We start from the raw sequence: 19,279 nt of genomic DNA on the forward strand, positions 1-19,279 counted from the left end.
GATACTTTTAAAACATTTACATTATTGTAGGCCTAATCATCATACAGCTACATCACCAATACACTCGCGATTTCTTTGTCCAATGTCATGCAACGCATCGACCCTTCCCCCCTCCGTGATGAATTACTGAATCAGCGCTCGTGTACTGACTTGAACAAGGAAACCAGTGCATCTCACCCGAACATCCCCCCCAGGAATGAGCCGGAGGATTTGACCTTCTTGTCGGCTTCAGCCATCAGCTGCATCGCCTCCTTCTCTTTCCCGGAGGTATCCATCGCTGTTTGGGCTGTGTGTGTGTCGTCGACAAGGTAAAAACAAATATTCCGGAGAATCCGTTTAGCTGGGAATGGATGCTGAGAGGTGGTGCTGATGAGAGAGAATTTTCCTCGGTTGTGTGACTATTTATTCTGATTTCCTCAAAGTCTTGGTGCATCACCACCACCTAGCGAGCTGGAGAAAATTGAAAGTTTTAATCCAGTACGCTTTTTTTCGTACGAATCATACTGCATTTATATTTTCTGCTAGCTCCTATAACAAGTATGTTATATAGCTATTCATACAAGACTTAAAACAAAACTATGATTAGTATTTGTTTATGCTGTTGGTATGGTCTTCCGCTGCAAAGAAGCGGAAGTTGCCTCGAAATTGCGCCAAAGCTAAAGAAAAATAAACAGAACCATCATCAACTGAATAGAAGCTGTCGTTTTTTAACTAGCTAACTGTTAGCCAAATATATGGTTTATATTTATATATCTGCTATAACGTTAGCTAGTTAAGAATATAATTGCATATTTAGCTTATGAAAGAAGCGTAACCAAAGAGTATCTATTATCCTGTAAAGTTTGTCTTTAGAAGTGACGTTTGCATCCCAGCTAAGCAACTCGAGTGAGTAGAAACATTTGTCTCCACGATTGTAGCTAACTAATTTAGCTATTCTAGTAGCAGGTGAGGTAACTGAAGATAGTTAAGCTAGGTGGTAACTTTTCACCATACATTGTGAGTTAGCTAGCTCAGGTGACCTAAGTTAGCTGTCGTTCACACCCAACATAACAGCGAACGTTAGCTATTGAATTGACTGTTAATTGCGTCATATTCCTCTATTAAACGAGTTATGTTAGCGAGGTTAATCTTCTCTTCTCCTGAATTATGGCGGTCCGCGGAGCATCCATTGCCTTTTCTTCCTAATTTGAACTTTTTCCTTCGGCTATTTGCACTGCCTCTGCATAGGAGACCTGGTGGACAGCTCGGATTCTTGCTTCTTCGACCTTCTTCACCCTTACAGTGAACTCAGGAACGTGATTCCACTGACTCATCCACAACATACCGTATTTATTCCTTCTGCACACACTTGCCATTGGCCAAACATGACATTTTACATTATGACACTACAACGGTCTGTTCACATAAGCTCTCACTACTTATCTCATATACCCCAGCTTTACATGTCAGAAGAGATTCTTCATCAAATAACAATAGCACCGATAGGCTTTCCTCTGTCCTTCCATTCACCATACGGTTCATTCGACTTGCCCCCACTACTCCTGGTACCATTCTGCTTTTAGTTTTTCATCCTCAATTTCCACCGCAACGCCAGAGATGACACATTTTACCGGTGCCCAGATCAGAAAATTACAACTTTCTACTAAATACTCAGATAATTCCCCAAGACACAATGCACTTTCATTTTGTTCTTCTAACATGCAATAAATCAACACAATACCACTCCGGGTCACTTTCCCAGTGTGTCCTCCACCATCTCGTTGACCGCAGATGGATCTACCAAAAACACATCCTTCTCCATGAAACACTCCATCAAAGAACGAGGCATTATTAGAGCGAGGACTATCTTCATTAGCAACTTTAGCCTGTTTTGCTCCATTCTCCAATGTTAGTTTTTCACAAATGTTCAGGATGTTAGGATGCCTTCAGAATGAGCTATCCCTATTCATCCCCAAACACCTGAACCTCTCTTTCTCTACAACTCTCTATATTTCTCTATGTTATCCCTCTCTCATTTCTAGGTGTAAGATGAGTGGAGAGGGTTCTGCTCACAGCTCCTGCAGAGGACGGCAGAGGGGAGGGGGATGGAGGGGAGGAGGAGGAGGGGGATGGAGGGGAAGACCATGGAGAGGAAACTCACGCCCCCCCAGTGCTCAAAGAGGTTTGGGTCAGACACACACACACACCACACAGTTAGCCTGGTTAGAGGTAAGGGACAGTTAGAGGTAAGACTAGCCCCTTACTAGCCTCTAAATATTCCTTAACTTCTCAATGATTTCCAACCCCTTGGTTTTGGGACAACACTGACTCCATTGTGGAGGCTTCAGTATCTCTTTCTCTTGCTGTCTCTTTCTAGGCTCCTCTCAGTCCCGTGTGTCTCAGACCACTCTGGACAGACTCTCTCCCTATAAAGGCTGGGCCCTCTACTTCACTGAAGGTAGGTGTGTATCAGTGGAGGCTACTGAGGGGAGAACGGCTCATAATAATGGAGTAAATGGAATGGCATCAAACACATGGAAGTGATGTGTTTGATGTATTTGATACCGTTCCACCTATTCTGCCCCAGCCATTACCACGAGCCCGTCCTCCTCAATTAAGGTGCCGCAGACCTCCTGTTGTGTGTTTGTATTTTAATGTGTGTGTGTATTGTCTATATACCAATTTTTTTGTGTGTGTTTCCTGTATGAAGGTTTCATAGAGAGTTCTCCGTATGTGGAGAAGATCAAAGTGTTTGAACAGTACTTCACCTCACAGATACACCTCTATGACAAAGTAAGATGGGAAAAAAAAGAGATTTCTGCACATTGTTTTAACCTCTAAAAAATAGTAGCCTTTAGTGAGTGGGCAAGCTTCATTTGTGTGTGTGTGTGTGTCTAGGATGAGATTGAGCGTCAGGGCAGTGTGTTGGTGGACTATAAGGCTCTTGTTGAGGATAAGAAGGTGTGTATGGCTCTGCCGGACCTGTCCAATCAGCTGAGAGAACAACCAGAGACCACTCTCAACTGTCTGGGCCTCGCCATACACCAGGTACATATACACACACGCTTCACTGAAGGTAGTTGTGTCTATGTATTTTAATGTGTGTGTGTGTGTGTGTCAGGTTTTGACGATGGACTTGGAGAGACACGCTGCAGAGTTACAGGGGGAAGGGCTTCCTGGGGGAGCCACACCCATCATTAACATACCCCACATCAGCGCCAGGTAAAACACGCACACTCTCTCACGGTCTCTCTCTGACTCAGTTTCAGGTTGTATAACTGTGTGTTTGTTTCAGGTTGTATAACTATGAGCCATTGACAGCCCTGAGGACGCTGCGTGCGAGTGTGTTTGGTCGGTTGGTGTGTGTGAGGGGGACCGTGGTACGTGTCAGCAACATCAGACCACTCTGCACAAGCTTGGCTTTCACCTGCTCCGGCTGCTCACACACACACACACTCACCCTGCCACACGGCAAGTTCACCACGCCCACCAAGGTACAACACATACACTCACCTTGCCACAGAGCACTTTCACTACAACCTACATTGGATTGAACCACAGGCTGTGTGTGTGCTGATTGTGCATGTGTTTCTTCAGTGTGTGCAGCCACAGTGTCGCAGTCGTTCCTTCGTCCCCAACAGGAGCTCCCCTCTCACCCTCACTGTGGACTGGCAGAATATCAAGTAACTACACTATTATTTATAATGCTTATACATACCTATCCAATCTTCGTAGATCTCCATACGTTTCTAGGGTGTATGGGCTAGGGGTCTGTGTCTAGGGTGTATGGGCTAGGTAGGGGTCAGTGACTAGGGGGAAAGTGTTTAGGGGACTGAAGCTGTGTATGCAAACTATTTCCCATGGTGCCCCAGGGTCCAGGAGCTGATTGGAGGAGAGCAGAGGGAGGCAGGGCGGATCCCTCGGACGGTGGAATGTCACCTGACCTCTGACCTCTGTGACAGTGCGGTCCCTGGAGACACCGTTACTATTACTGGAACAGTCCGAGTCAGCCAAGACGACGGTATTCACACACACACACACACACACACACACACACACACAGTTGTTAACTTCACTGGCACTGTCTGAGTAATTGATGAGGTGTGTGTGTGGTGTGTGTAGGCGGCAGCAGGGGGAAGAAGGATAAGTGTATGTTCCTGCTCTACATTGAGGCCAACTCCGTCAGCAACTCTAAAGGTAGCTGTAGGTCTGTTATTGTGTAGTTGTCACTCATGTTATTGGGAGGCCAAACAATGAAGTGTTTTCAAATTGTGTGGACAATCAAGTTTCTTCTTAAGGTCAGAAAGTGAAGGAGGCTGGAGGTCAGGGGTCATCTGGAGGTGAAAGGTCATCGGGGATAGAGTTCTCTTTGAAGGAGCTGTACGCCATCCAGGAAATACACAGCCAACCTGATCTACTGAAGCTCATCGTACAGTAAGACACGCACACATGGAATATTGCTGTGACACTACTGTACTAATATAGTGCTTTTGTTATATATTGTGAGTGACTGATATGATTTGTATTCCAGCTCCTTGTGTCCAGCCATCTACGGCCACCTGGTGAGTAAGCCTAGTTTCCATTGGTCATGTTGTTTCAGGTAAGCTGTGGCCATGTTTCAAAGAAAGTGTTTGTTTAAAAAGAAATGTGTGTTTTGTTTGTGTGTAGCTAGTAAAAGCAGGCCTGTCCTTAGCGTTGTTTGGAGGCAGTCAGAAGCATGCTGATGATAAGAACAGGATCCCCATCAGAGGAGACCCTCATATACTGGTGGTGGGAGACCCTGGCCTGGGGAAGAGTCAGATGCTACAGGTAACATGCACACACACTTACGAACACGCCAACCTCAAACTCGCCGTTGTAACTGTGTGTGTGTGTGTGTAGGCGGTGTGTAATGTGGCTCCCAGGGGGATCTATGTGTGTGGTAACACTACCAGTACGTCAGGGCTGACCGTCACTCTGTCCAGAGACGCCGGCTCTGGAGACTACGCACTGGAGGCTGGAGCTCTGGTACTAGGAGACCAAGGTAGGGGTGTGTGTGCGCTTACATCCCAACTATCATCATCCCAACTGTCATCATCCAACCTATCTGCCATTTGTGTGTTTGTGTCAGGGCTGTGCTGTATAGATGAGTTTGATAAGCTGGGCCATCAGCAACAAGCGTTACTAGAGGCCATGGAGCAGCAGACCATCAGCCTGGCTAAGGCTGGTCTGGTGTGTTCCCTACCTGCTAGGACCTCTGTTATCGCTGCTGCTAACCCTGCTGGAGGACACTACAACAGGGCCAAGACGGTTTCCGAAAACCTCAAGTAGACTCACACATTTTCACCTTTCATTTTTAGCTAATGCTAAACTGTAGGTACAAGTTGACTTATTTTGTGTATGTGTGTGTAGGATGGGCAGTGCCCTCCTGTCGAGATTTGACGTGGTCTTCCTCCTATTGGATGTTCCTGATGAGTCGCATGACCGCCGGCTGTCGGAACATGTCATGGCCGTCAGGTCAGGGAAGGGAGGGGCTTCAGGTGCCGTGGTTACACGAGGAGACGACCATCAATCACAGAGCTCGCTGCTGGAGCCCTCCGACACACCTCTTTCTGACCGGCTGCAGGTACCCACACACAAATACCAAAGTACAATACCAAAATATATGAAATTTCTGACATTGAGTCTGTCTCTGTTAGGTGTGTCCAGGGGAGTGTGTAGACCCCATCCCCCACTCTCTGCTGAGAAAATATGTTGGTTATGCCCGTCGCTACGTTCATCCCTCGCTCTCTACCGCCGCTGCCCAGACGCTCCAGGACTTCTACCTCTCCCTACGCTCACACACACACCCCGTCGACAGCACACCCATCACCACACGCCAGCTGGAGTCCCTCATCCGCCTCACAGAGGTAGTCAAACACACTCACTCAAATACACACATGGAATTTGATCATAACACATCCTAAAGTCTCTAACATGTCACACAGAGCTGAGCCTGTGCCCTGACTATGTGTGTGTAGGCACGGGCGAAGCTGGAGCTCAGAGAGACAGCCACCAAGAGTGACGCTGAAGACGTTGTGGAGATCATGAAACACAGGTAACACACTATCCCACATACATTCCCCTACGTATTTATTTGGACAGTGAAGCTAAAACATTTAATTTGCCTCTACTCAAGCAGTTTGGATTTGAAATCAAATGTTTTAGGTGGTGAGTACAGAATATATTTTTATTTGAGGGTATTTCCATACATATCTGTTTTACCGTTTAGAAATGAATGTACTATATGTATCTAGTCCATTTTGAAGGTGTCAGATGTATTTGGACAAATTCACTTTTGGGGTACATAATGTACTGTCACTTATTGTAAATTAGAACAGAATGTTTCTAAACACTTCTACATGAATATGGATGTTACCATGATCACAGATAGTATTGAAAGAATCATGAATAATGATGGGTGAGTTCGTTACAGATGCACAGAGATCATGCCCCCAAAACATGGAGGTTAGCATTTTTTGGGAGGTATGATATTTATACCTCGAAAGATTTCTCATTATTATTCATGATTATCCGTAATCCATGGTAGCATCCACATTTATGTAGAAGTGTTCAGAAACATATTCTTATTTACAATAAAAGTGACTCCAAAATGACACAATCCATTATTTACCATTAATTTATAATGGGCACAACATAATCTGAAATGCAAGCAAAACAAACTGCAAATGCATTCAACAAGTTTGTAGTCATTGCATGCTAGGAATATGGGACCAAATACAAAACGTTTGACTAAATTGACTACACTATAAGTGAATTTGTCCAAATACTTATGATACTTTCAAATGGGGGAGGACTAGATAAAGTGTTTTCATTTCTGAACGGTAAAACAGATTTATAAAAATACCCTCAAATAAAAGGGACAATTCTGTGGGGGACATTCTGGTGTGTGTGTGAATGTGTATATTGTCTGGTGTGTGTGTCAGTCTGGCAGATACCTTCTCTGATGGTAGTGGAGGTCTGGACTTTGAGCGGTCAGTACTGGGTGTTGGGATGAGTCAGCGTTCGGCTGCCAAGAGATTTATCACTGCGCTCAACACACACGCTCAGCGCACACACACCATGTTGTACGACCTCACACAGCTACGCAGCCTGGCCAAGGACCTCAACATACAGGTAACACCCACCCCTGTTTGTTGCTTTCGATCTTACGGCTGCTGTTATGTTGCAGGTCGTGGAATTCAAAAGATTGTGTGTGTGTGTTGATTCAGGTTGCAGACTTTGAAGGTTTCATCAGTTCTCTGAATGAACAGGGCTACCTGCTGAAGAAAGGACACAGACAGTACCAGCTACAGACTATATAACACACAAACATCATTTAAAGACCTGCTGTTACTTAACGCAATACACGTTTTGTAAAGAATTGGTTGTTTATCAGTGAATTCTTCCAATACTGAGATGTATATCTATACAGTACCAGTCAAAAGTTTGGACACCTACTCATTCCAGGGTCTTTATTTATTTTAACTATTTTCTACATTGTAGAATAATAGTGAAGATGACATCAAAACGATGAAATAACAAATATGGAAACCTGTAGTAACCAATAAAGTGTTAAATCAAAATATATTTAAGATTCTTCAGTAGCCACCCTTTGCCTTGCACACTTTTGGCATTCTCACCAGCTTCACCTGGAATACCTTTCCAACAGTCTTGAAGAAGTTTCCACATATGCTGAGCACTTGTTGGCTGCTTCTCCTTCACTCTGCTGTCCAACTCATCCCAAACCATCTCAATTGGGTTGAGGTCGGGTGATTGTGGAGGCCAGGTCATCTGATGCAGCACTCCATCACTCTCCTTCTTGGTCAAATAGCCCTTACACAGCCTGGAAGTGTGTTGGGTCATTGTCCTGTTGAAAAACAAATGATAGTCCCACTAAGCGCAAACCAGATGGATTGGCGTATCAGTGCGCCTTGAATTCTAAATAACTCACAGACAGTGTAACCAGCAAAGCACCCCCAGACCATCACACCTCCTTTTCCATGCTAAACGGTGGAAACCACACATGCAGAGATCATACTTTCGCCTACTCTGCGTCTCACAAAGACACGGCGGTTGGAACCAAAAATCTCCAATTTGGACTCCAGACCAAAGAACAGATTTATACTGGTCTAATGTCCATTGCTTGTGTTTCTTGGCCCAAGCAAGTTTCTTCTTATTGGTGTCCTTTAAAAGTGGTTTCTTTGCAGCAATTCGACCATGAAGGTCTGATTCAGTCTCCTCTGAACTGTTGATGTGTCTGTTACTTGAACTCTGTGAAGCATTTATTTGGGCTGAAATTTCTGAGGCTCGTAACTCCAGTGAACGTCTCCCCTGCAGGTAACTCTGGGTCTTCCTTTCCTGTGGTGGTCCTCATGAGAGTTTTTGCGACTGCACTTGAAACTTTCAAAGTTCTTGAAATTCTCCAGATTGCCTCCCGGGTGGCGCAGAAAACCGGTCTAGGGCACTGCATCGCAGCGCTAGCTGTGACACCAGAGACTCTGGGTTCGCACCCAGGCTCTGTCGCAGCCGACCGCGACCGGGAGGTTTGTGGGGCGACGCACAATTGGCATAGCGTCGTCCGGGTTAGGGAGGGTTTGGCCGGTAGGGATATCCTTGTCTCATCGCGCACCAGCGACTCCTGTGGCGGGCCGGGCGCAGTGCACTAACCAAGGTCGCCAGGTGCACAGTGTTTCCTCCGACACATTGGTGCGGCTGGCTTCCGGGTTGGATGCGCTCTGTGTTAAGAAGCCGTGCGGCTTGGTTGGGTTGTGTTTCGGAGGACGCATGGCTTTCGACCTTCGTCTCTCCCGAGCCCGTACGGGAGTTGTAGCGATGAGACAAGATAGTAACTACTAACAATTGGATACCATGAAATTGGGGAGAAAAAGGGGGTAAAATAAATAAATAAATGTACTATTAGGCCCATTTATTTTTTTAAGAAAAGAAGAAAAAAAAGAAATTCTCCAGATTGACTGACGCCCCTTGAGTAGGTGTGTCAACTTTTGACTGGTACTGTATATTAATACATAACGGTTTAATACATTAATAATGAATCTGTTTGAATATGAATTCCTGACCAATGTTAATGTATTTAGCATATTTTGACTATATTTGTATTATGGAAATCTTATAATTTGACTGCATTGGGGACGAATGTGATAAAATAAATAAGCTAGAAATATTATGAACATTTTAATAAAGTAAATGTTGAAAATATTAGGAACAACAGGGTTTTGCAGACACCTTTACAGCTGCGTATAGAGTCCACTGCTAGGCGCTGTTTGTTCAGCTGTGGCGCAAGTGACTGGTTCAAGGATTTATCTGAGTGCGCAGGCGTGAAATAAATAACCTTTACATTTTAGAGAAAATGAGGCAGGTAGTGGTAAGATTATGCACTCTGAACGCCCAAAATGGTGACACATCCTGCATTATCGGATTATTAACAGGGTTTTGGGAAACTGTTAAGTGGCATCAGAGATGCTTGTATCCATCTCTGGTGATATCCACCATTACCACGACGTCGTAAAACTCGCGGAATACGGCAGCAAACATGGAACACGTTGGTTTGATCGGCTAGAGCTGCTGGTTGATACTAAGGAAACAGGACAAATATGAACCAGCGGGGAGGTGTTATAAAGAGTTGTAAATGAGGTTAGTTTGTAAGTCGCGTCTTTTTCGCGATGTTCTTGTCGGTTTCTAAAAATAACTTGGCGGTGTGTGCGAGAAGTGTGTGTTGGGCATTTCCTGCGTCATGGCGGCAGCAGCAGCAGACCGGTGTGTGTGTGAGGGTAGAACTGAAGTTGCTGCAGAGACTTAAAAACAGAGTCTCCTCTGTCGCCCAGTGGTCCAGCTACACACAATATCACACACACACCCCACAGGACACGCACATCCCCAGCCCAACGACCCCAGAGGTTAGCGGCCATGCGCTAAAGGGTTCCACCGAAATCGTCATCCGATTTTATCGCAGCAGAGGTCACGAGAGGACGCAGGGTAACAACGACCGCTTTAGGTTTTACCCTACGGATCACTCGTCTAACTCTCATGTTCTCCTGGGGTTGAGGTTGTTCCCAGTGAGTTCTGGTGTGTTTCCAGGCTGGAGAGGTCTCTGTAGTGGAAAACCCCGTGAGACCCCAGCCGACTGCCCACCTGGAGTGGACCTGAGGGAAACCACCCAGCCAGCTGATAGACCATCTGATCTTGGTCAAGGACTGTTCAAGTTTAAAGAACTGGTAGGTCGGTGTGTGTTGTAAGACAAGTGGTAGTCTTGGCAGATTCATTGTTGTTGATGTCTGTGTGCAGGAAGTTGCCCTGCTGTAGGTTAAATTATGCCATATTGCTGAGTACTTTTAGGGCTGGTTTCCCTTGCTGTCACCTTTTGTCCTGTCATGGCATGTTTTAAAGACAAAGAACCACACACTCTCTAGTCATGAACAATGCACAGTCCTGCACTAAATATTGCTCAACCAGTGTTTAGAAAAAGAAGAAAAAAAATAATTCTATGTGTGTTTCAGTATGAGAACCCGTGGACTATCCCCAACCTGCTGTGTGTGTGTCGCATCGCACTGGCTCCAGTCCTGGGAATCCTGATAACTGAGCAACATTTTCACCTCTCCCTTGGGTTGTTTGCTTTGGCTGGATTTACTGACGTGGTACAAACACCTGCCTACACACACAGCTTGAAATACACACATACATACAGCTTCAAATACACTCTATGACCAAAAATATGTGGACATTGCTCGTTGAACATCTAATTACAAAATCATGGGCATCAATATGGAGTTGGTCCCCCTTTGTTGCAATAAGGCATTTCACTAGATGTTGGAATATTGCTGCGGGGACTTGCTTCCATTCAGCCACAAGTGCATTAGTGAGGTCGGGCACTGATGTTGGGCGATTAGGCCTGGCTCGCAGTCAGCGTTCCAATTCATCCTGAAGGTGTTCAATGGGGTTGAGCTCAGGGCTCTTTGCAGGCCAGTCAAGTTCTTCCACACTGATCTCGACAAACCATTTCTGTATGGACCTTGCTTTGTGCACGAGGGCATTGTCATTCTGAAACAGGAAAACTGTTGCCACAAAGTTGGAAGCACAGAATCGTCCAGAATGTCATTGTATGCTGTAGTGTTAAGATTTCCCTTCACTAGAACTAAAGGGCGTAGCACGAACCATGAAAAACAGACCCAGACCATTATTCCTCCTCCACCAAACTTTACAGTTGGCACTGCATTAAGGCAGGTAGCGTTTTCTTGGCATCCGCCGAACCCAGATTTGTCCGTCGGACTGCAAGATGATTCATCGCTCCTGAGAACGCATTTCCACTGCTCCAGAGTCCAATGGCGGTGAGCTTTACACCACTCCAGCTGACGCTTGGCATTTCATGAAGCTCCCAAAGAACAGTTATTGTGCTGACATAGCTTGTGTGGCCTACCACTTTGTTGCTGAGCCGTTGTTGCTCCTAGACGTTTCCACTTCACAATAACAGAACTTACAGTTGACTGGGCAGCTCTAGCAGGGCAGAAATTTGACAAACTGATTTGTTGATAAGGTGGCATCCTATGACAGTGCCACGTTGAAAGTCACTGAGCTCTTCAGTAAGGCCATAATACTGCCAATGTTTGTCTATAGAGATTGCATGGTTGTGTTCTTGATTTTATACACCTGTCAGCAACGGGTGAGGCTGAAATGGCTGAATCCACTAATTTGAAGGGGTGTCCACATACTTTTGTGTATATATAGTGTACTTTGATTAAAAAAATATATATATGCCACCATACACACATACATACTACACACTGTTAACCCTGTGTGTTGTCTTTGTAGCTGGATGGTTATATAGCCCGTAACTGGCCCAGTCAGAAGTCTGCGCTGGGCAGCGCGCTCGACCCATTGGCTGATAAAATCCTCATCAGCGTTCTCTACATCAGTCTCACCTATGCACAGCTCATCCCAGGTGTGTGTTGAAATGCAAGTCCTTCCTTGCTGCGAAATTAAATCTTTCTGTTTACAGTGCTAATAATCCCAAACAATGTCAACACAATCCTCATAGATGTAGAAGACACATTTGAAAGCAAAAAATAATTAGTTGTTCAATTTGTGGTCTTCCAGCACCTCTGACCATGTGTCTTTTCTTAGCTCCCCTGACAGCGTTGGTGATAGCCAGAGACGTTGGTCTGATAGCAGCTGTTTTCTACGTCAGATACAAGACTGTCCCACCTCCTGTAAGTCTCTCACACACACACAGCGGGCTGGTTCAGGGCTGTCACGGACACTATTGTCCATCAGTAGGATACAGGAACGAGGAGATGAATGGCAGTGGATCCAGAACTTTGTTGCGTTTAGATCTTTGGCGTTGCTCTGTTTAGACTACATAATAATTATCTTCCGCTCCCTCCTCTCGCTCTCTTTCCTTCTCTCTCGTTCCAGGTGACTCTCAGTAAGTTTTTTAACCCCTGCTACACAACAGCGCAGCTCAAACCCACCACCCTCAGCAAGGTAAGTTTCTGTACCTTATATACACACAGGCATATATCTAAATACTCATGCATAAAACGTCATCCAACAGTCCTCAGTTGTTTGTCTAGTTGGTTAATCATGTGTGGGTTGTGTGCGTGCAGGTGAACACAGCGATCCAGCTCTTTCTAGTAGCAGCATCGTTGGCCTCACCTGTCTTTCACTACACAGACAGTCCGCTCCTGCAAGCCCTATGGTAAGACACACACCACAGGCAGTCTGTTTTGGCACACTGCACTCTGAAACTCTAAATGGTTCATTATTTTTGTTCCGCATGTGTTGGTAATACTGTGTTTATGTGCAGGTATATCACAGCGGTAACGACGACTGTGTCAGGCTACAGCTACTATCACTATGGCATGAAGACTGTCGCTGTGCTCAACAGCACCAAGTAACCATGGCAACTCAGCAAGCACCAAGTAACGGTTGCAACTTAATACACTCCACAACCATTGTTGCGCCTGAGTACTCAAGTTGAACAGACACACGCACTTGTGTTTGGAAAGACTCCAAAATGAACTCTGAGTGTGTATTTTTAATCTCAGTATTGCCATGGGAACCGTTTTGTATCTGATGAATGTGATTAAACCATGACCCTGCTCTCCCGCCGTATGTATCAACTCCTTGTTTAGATTGCTAGTATGGTCTGTAAAGAAGATCAGGATTCTGCAAGAGTGTGTGTGGCGGGAATTTTAAACGTGTATGCGATGGGGACGTTTTCAACATTGCCACCAATTGTACCAAGAAGGTTTAGTGTGTCAAAGCTGTGTGTTAGTGGCAACTGCTGGTCTACTGAAGTCACCAGCTGTTGATTATGAGACTGACTATTGATATTTGTATTGCGATAATTTTTTTAATTTTTTATTTAACTAGGCAAGTCAGGTATGAACACATTCTTATTTACAATGATGGCCTACCCCGGCCAAACCCTCCCCTAACCCGGCTGACGCTGGGCCAATTGTGCGCTGCCCTATGGGACTCCCGATCACGGCCAGTTGTGATACAGCCCGGAATCGAACCAGGGTCTGTAGTGACGCCTATAGCACTGAGATGCTGCGCCACTCGGGAGTTCTGTCTCCTAGCTTAGTGATTTTTCCAATACAGCAGGTTTAGTCAAACCCTTGGAAGCCCAGGGTTCAGTGTGACAAGATTTGGAAGGATGGCTGTGCAAGGCTAGTCAAACTGCAACATCAGTAATATTGGAAAGAAACATGATTTAATGAGGCTTCAAATGATCAGTGGTGTAAAGTACTTAAGTAAAAATACCCCCCAAAACTACTTTAGTACTTTCAAGTATATATACTTAACTATTTAAATTGGTCAACTTTTACTCCACTACATTCCTAAAGAAAATTTACTTTTTACTCTATACATTTTCCCTGAAACCAAAGTACTGATTACAATTTGAATGCTTAGCAGGACTGGGAAAATGGTCTAATTCACGTACTTAAAGAGAGAATCCCTGGTCATCCCTACTGCATCTGATCTGGCAGACTCACTAAACACACGCTTTGTTTGTAAATTTATGTCTGAGTGTTGGAATGTGCCCCTGGCTACCCGTAAATAAATTTAAAAAAACAAGAAAATCGTGCAGTCTGGTTTGATTATAAGGAATTTGAAATTATTTATACTTTTGATACTTATATTTAAAGCCAAATACTTTGACTTTTGCTCAATTAGGATTTTACTGGGTGACTTTGACTTGAGTCTTTTTCTATAAAATGTATATTTACTTTCACTCAAGTATGAAAATTGGGTACTTTTCCCGCCACTGCAAATTATACTAGGTGATGAGGGTTATTTCATCAGTACATTACATCAGATTTGTAGTGTTTTGGAAACTTGAAAAGCAGTGAGGATCACTACAATTTACTAATTTATTAAATCATTAATTTATTCAGGTGTTACATGGCTGGTGCCTTGAAATCCAATTTGTGTGTGTGTGAGAGAATTCAGCGTCTTCACTCTTCAGATCCCGGAGGTGAATTCAGGTCTACTGACAAGGGATCTTTTAACCTCCACCAGCGAACAACATCCTGCAGACAAAATACACAGTTCAACCCTCACCTCTGAACTCAGGTCAGTGCAGATAAATGCAGTCATGGGTAACTGCATACGTGGAGTGTGTCTGAAAGTGGCCATGGCGAAAGAACAGGGTGGATGAACAGAAGTTGGTGTCTGGAAATCGAATTAGCTAATTGGGCAGATTTGTTTGCACTCGACTGTTTCAGGTGGCTGCTATTTTAACATTAAGCTGACCCATGGCGCACCGGGCTATGGCCTGTCTAACCAATAACGGAGTGCTGATGTTACACACATCACTGTTGATCCACCCACTTTTGCAACACCCACTTTCAGACACTCCAAGTATGCAGTTACACATACTTGGATAAATTAAAGGATTGGAGGTGAGGGCTAGAATTAAGAGACAAGGAGGTAACGGCCAGAGTAGCTTAATTAGCTATGGATAGTGGTCACCATGGTTACCTGCCAGGGCCATCGCCAGGTGTAGCTCATCTCTCATGAGCTCCAGAACATAACTGACACCCTGCTCTCCCTACAAACACCCACACAAATTTTACATTTCACTTATTTAGCAGACACTCAACTGAAGTAGGTAACACAACCACATATGATTATTGTAATTGGCATCATCTGCACACAGACACAGTTGTACCTGGCAGGCGAGCCCCCAGAGTACAGGTCGTTCAAGGAAGACAGCGGTAGCCCACAGAGCTAAGGCCTTCAGGACGTCAGTCCCTCTCTGTCCACGTACACCTCACACCACCCTGCTACCAAATCAAATTGTATTGTTACCATGAAATCCTTACTTACAATCCCTTAAAATTAACCAACAATGCAGTTCAAGAAAGAGTTAAAATATTTCCTAAATAAACTAAAGTTTGAAAAAATCTAATCAATGAAAAAGTAACACAATAAATGTACATAACAATAATGAGGCTATATACAGGCGATACCGGTACCGAGTCAATGTGCGGGGTACAGGTTAGTCGAGGTAATTTGTAAAGTGACTATGCATAGATAATAAACAGCGAGTAGCAGCAGTTTAAAAACCTATGGGGGACGGGGGTCAATGTAAAATAGTCTGGGTGGCCAATTGATTAGTTGTTCAGCAGTTTTATGGCTTGGGGGTAGAAGCTGTTAAGGAGCCTTTTGGTCCTAGACTTGGGACCGCTTGCCGTGCAGTAGCAGAGAGAACAGTCTATGACTTGGGTGACTGGAGCCTTTGACAATTTTTTGGGCTTCCTCTGACACCGCCTAGTGTATAGGTCATGGATGGTAGGAAGCTTGGCCCCAGTGATGTACTAGGCCGTACGCACTACCCTCTGTAGCACCTTACGGTCAGATGCTGAGCAGTTGGCATACCAGGCGGTGATGCAACCGGTCAGGATGTTCTCGATGGTGCAGCTGTAGACCTTTTTGAGGATCTGGGGACTTATGCCAAATCGTTTCAGTCTCCTGAGGGGGAAAAGTTGTTGTCGTGCCCTCTTCACAACTGTCTTGGTATGTTTGGACCATGATAGTTCGTTGGTGATGTGGAAACTCTCGACCCGCTCCACTACAGCCCTGTCGATGTTAATGGGGGCCTGTTCGGCCCGCCTTTCCCTGTAGTACACGATCAGCTCCTTTGTCTTGCTCACATTGAGGGAGAGGTTGTTGACCTGGCACCATACTGTCAGGTCTCTGACCTCCTCCTTTTAGGCTGTCTCATTGTTGTCGGTGATCAGGCCTACCACTGTTGTGTTGTCAGCAAACCTAATGATGGTGTTGGAGTCATGTTTGGCCATGCAGTCATGGGTGAACAGGGAGTACAGGAGGGGACTAAGCACGCACCCCTGAGGGGCCACAGTGTTGAGGATCAGCGTGGCAGACGTGTTGTTGCCTTCCCTTACCACCTGGGGGCGGCCATTCAGGAAGTCCAGGATCCAGTTGCAGGGGGAGGTGTTTAGCTTAGTGATGAGCTTTGTGGGCACTGTGGTGCCCACCAACACCACCTCGGATACAACATCCAGCTACAGACAGACACATGTAACAGGCTATAAAATTAAACATTTTTGGAGAGTGTGTGTGTTGGGTTCCCTCACCTGAGCTGGGACCCCGTCTAGCTGCCTATCTTTGCTTTAAATCAGTGTACACACGAGCATACTCTCGCAGCCTTTTTCTCTCTTCATCAACTCCATTCAAATTGCATCCAAAATAGATAATCGTGTTCTATATTGATATATAGCCCTATATATATATATATATATATATATATATATATATATATATATACAGTATATATAGATGTCCTAGCCTACCTCTTTCATGTAATAAATTCAATGCAGTATTAGCCTTATATTTAGCTAATTAATTATGTGTTATGCATAATAAGCTTCAGGCTTATAGCCTCTGTCTCTTGCGCAATACGTAAACAGCTGTGCTGCGCTGGCCTCCTTAAAAAAAACATCCCATGCAGGAAAAGCTAGTCTATACGCGGTGGCGGTCTATAGCAGTTATTTATTCAGACCCATAACCATTCAATGTTTGTGAAGAGAAGTGAAAGCCTGCATCTAATTCTAGTCCAACACTACCAGTCAAAAGTTTTAGAACACCTACTAATTCAAGTTTTTTTCTTTATTTTTACTATTTTCTACATTGTAAAATAATAGTGAAGACATCAAAACTATGAAATAACACATATAGAATCATGTAGTAACCAAAATAATGTTAAACAAATCCAATTTGAGATGATTAAAATAGCCACCCTTTGCCTTCATGACAGTTTTGCACACTCTTGGCATTCTCTCAACCAGCTTCATGAGGAATGGTTTTCCAACAGTCTTGAAGGAGTTCCTACATATGCTGAGCACTTGTTGGCTGCTTTTCCTTCACTCTGCGGTCCGACTCATCCCAAACCATATCAATTTGGTTGAGGTCGGGGGATTGTGGAGGTCAGGTCATCTGATGCAGCACTCCATCACTCTCCTTCTTGGTAAAATGGAGGCTTGGAGGTGTGTTGGGCCATTGTCCTGTTGAAAAACAAATGATAGTCCCACTAAGCTCCAACCAGATGGGATGGCGTGTCACTGCAGAATGATGTGGTAGCCATGCTGGTTACGTGTTCCTTGAATTGTGCCTTGAATTCTAAATAAATCACAGACAGTGTCACCAGCAAAGCAGCCCCACACCATAACACCTCCTCCTCCATGCTTTACGGTGGGAAATACACATGCAGAGATAATCCGTTCACCCACACCGTGTCTCACAAAGACACAGTGGTTGGAACCAAAAATCCCCAATTTGGACTCCAGATCAAATCCAAATCAAATGTATTTATATAGCCCTTCTTACATCAGCTGATATCTCAAAGTGCTGTACAGAAACCCAGCCTAAAACCCCAAACAGCAAGCAATGCAGGTGTAGAAGCACGGTGGCTCGGAAGAACTCCCTAGAAAGGCCAAAACCTAGGAAGAAACCTAGAGAGGAACCAGGCTATGAGGGGTGGCCATGCCTCTTCTGGCTATGCCGGGTGAAGATTATAACAGAACATGGCCAAGATGTTCAAATGTTCAAAAATGACCATCATGGTCAAATAATAATAATCACAGTAGTTGTCGAGGGTGCAACAAGTCAGCACCTCAGGAGTAAATGTCAGTTGGCTTTTCATAGCCGATCATTAAGAGTATCTCTACCGCTCCTGCTGTCTCTAGAGAGTTGAAAACAGCAGGTTTGGGACAGGTAGCATGTCCGGTGAACAGGTCAGGGTTCCATAGCCGCAGGCAGAACAGTTGAAAATGGAGCAGCAGCATGGCCAGGTGGACTGGGGACAGCAAGGAGTCATCATGCCAGGTAGTCCTGAGGCATGGTCCTAAGGCTCAGGTCCTCCGAGAGAGAGAAAGAGAGAAAGAGAGAAAGAGAGAATTAGAGAGAGCATACTTAAATTCACACAGGACACCGGATAAGACAGGAGAAGTACTTCAGATATAACAGACTGACCCTAGCCCCCCGACACATAAACTACTGCAGCATAAATACTGGAGGCTGAGAAAGGAGGGGTCAGGAGACACTGTGGCCCCATCCGATGATACCCCCGGACAGGGCCAAAGGACAGATTTCCACCGGTCTAATGTCCATTGCTCGGATTTCTTGGCCCAAGCAAGTCTCTTCTTCTTAATGTCCTTTAGTTGTGGTTTCTTTGCAGCAATTTGACCACGAAGGCCTGATTCACACAGTCTCCTCTGAACAGTTGATGTTGAGATGTGTCTGTTAATTAGAACTCTGTGAAGCATTTATTTGGGCTGCAATTCTAATGGGCTGCAATTCCAATTCTAATGGTAACTCTAATGAACTTATCCTCTGCAGCAGAGTCACAAGTTTGGACACCCCTACTCATTCCAGGGTTTTTCTTTATTTTTTGTATTTTCTAGATTGTAGAGTAATAGTGAAGAAATTTTTTATTTTTTTTATTTATTTCACCTTTATTTAACCAGGTAGGCAAGTTGAGAACAAGTTCTCATTTACAATTGCAACCTGGCCAAGATAAAGCAAAGCAGTTCGACACATACAACAACACAGAGTTACACATGGAGTAAAACAAACATACAGTCAATAATACAGTAGAAAAAATAAGTATATACAATGTGAGCAAATGAGGTGAGATAAGGGAGGTAAAGGCAAAAAAAGGCCATGGTGGCGAAGTAAATACAATATAGCAAGTAAAACACTGGAATGGTAGATTTGCAGTGGAAGAATGTGCAAAGTA

General features: G+C 44.6%; 2 protein-coding genes and 1 long non-coding RNA gene across 5 annotated transcripts; 2 read left to right on the forward strand and 1 right to left on the reverse strand.

Moving 5' to 3' along the window:
- Positions 1 to 797: 797 nt before the first annotated feature.
- mcm8 (minichromosome maintenance 8 homologous recombination repair factor) lies at positions 798 to 7,587 on the forward strand. 3 transcript variants are annotated; one of them, XM_023994343.2, is made up of 20 exons: positions 798 to 885; positions 2,022 to 2,161; positions 2,357 to 2,437; positions 2,690 to 2,772; positions 2,878 to 3,027; positions 3,101 to 3,201; positions 3,275 to 3,473; positions 3,577 to 3,662; positions 3,852 to 4,000; positions 4,102 to 4,176; positions 4,278 to 4,413; positions 4,511 to 4,541; positions 4,648 to 4,788; positions 4,861 to 5,002; positions 5,090 to 5,285; positions 5,371 to 5,584; positions 5,658 to 5,867; positions 5,979 to 6,055; positions 6,945 to 7,134; positions 7,230 to 7,587. In XM_023994343.2, exons 2-20 carry the CDS (start codon positions 2,029 to 2,031, stop codon positions 7,320 to 7,322), a joined length of 2,487 nt encoding a protein of 828 aa, XP_023850111.1. In that variant the 5' UTR covers positions 798 to 885; positions 2,022 to 2,028; the 3' UTR covers positions 7,323 to 7,587. The 3 variants fall into 3 exon arrangements, 2 of the variants coding, with proteins under 2 accessions (XP_023850111.1, XP_023850110.1); XR_002877900.2 differs by having other exon boundaries at positions 4,861 to 5,285; positions 5,946 to 6,055; positions 7,230 to 7,275; XM_023994342.2 differs by having other exon boundaries at positions 4,861 to 5,285.
- A 1,937-nt stretch (positions 7,588 to 9,524) lies between these two features.
- On the forward strand, positions 9,525 to 13,112 carry LOC111968628 (cardiolipin synthase (CMP-forming)). The gene is made up of 7 exons (XM_023994344.2): positions 9,525 to 10,232; positions 10,515 to 10,652; positions 11,824 to 11,953; positions 12,136 to 12,221; positions 12,427 to 12,495; positions 12,618 to 12,709; positions 12,818 to 13,112. Exons 1-7 carry the CDS (start codon positions 9,681 to 9,683, stop codon positions 12,906 to 12,908), a joined length of 1,158 nt encoding a protein of 385 aa, XP_023850112.1. The 5' UTR covers positions 9,525 to 9,680; the 3' UTR covers positions 12,909 to 13,112.
- Positions 13,113 to 14,478: 1,366 nt separating this feature from the next.
- LOC111968374 (uncharacterized) lies at positions 14,479 to 15,272 on the reverse strand. Its single transcript, XR_002877885.2, has 3 exons — positions 15,191 to 15,272; positions 15,001 to 15,070; positions 14,479 to 14,549 (listed from the first exon to the last, which is right to left on the reverse strand). It is a non-coding gene; the product is annotated as an uncharacterized lncRNA (long non-coding RNA).
- Positions 15,273 to 19,279: the final 4,007 nt, after the last annotated feature.

Source organism: Salvelinus sp. IW2-2015, linkage group LG9, assembly GCF_002910315.2.
Source record: "Salvelinus sp. IW2-2015 linkage group LG9, ASM291031v2, whole genome shotgun sequence".
Lineage (NCBI taxonomy): Eukaryota > Metazoa > Chordata > Actinopteri > Salmoniformes > Salmonidae > Salvelinus > Salvelinus sp. IW2-2015.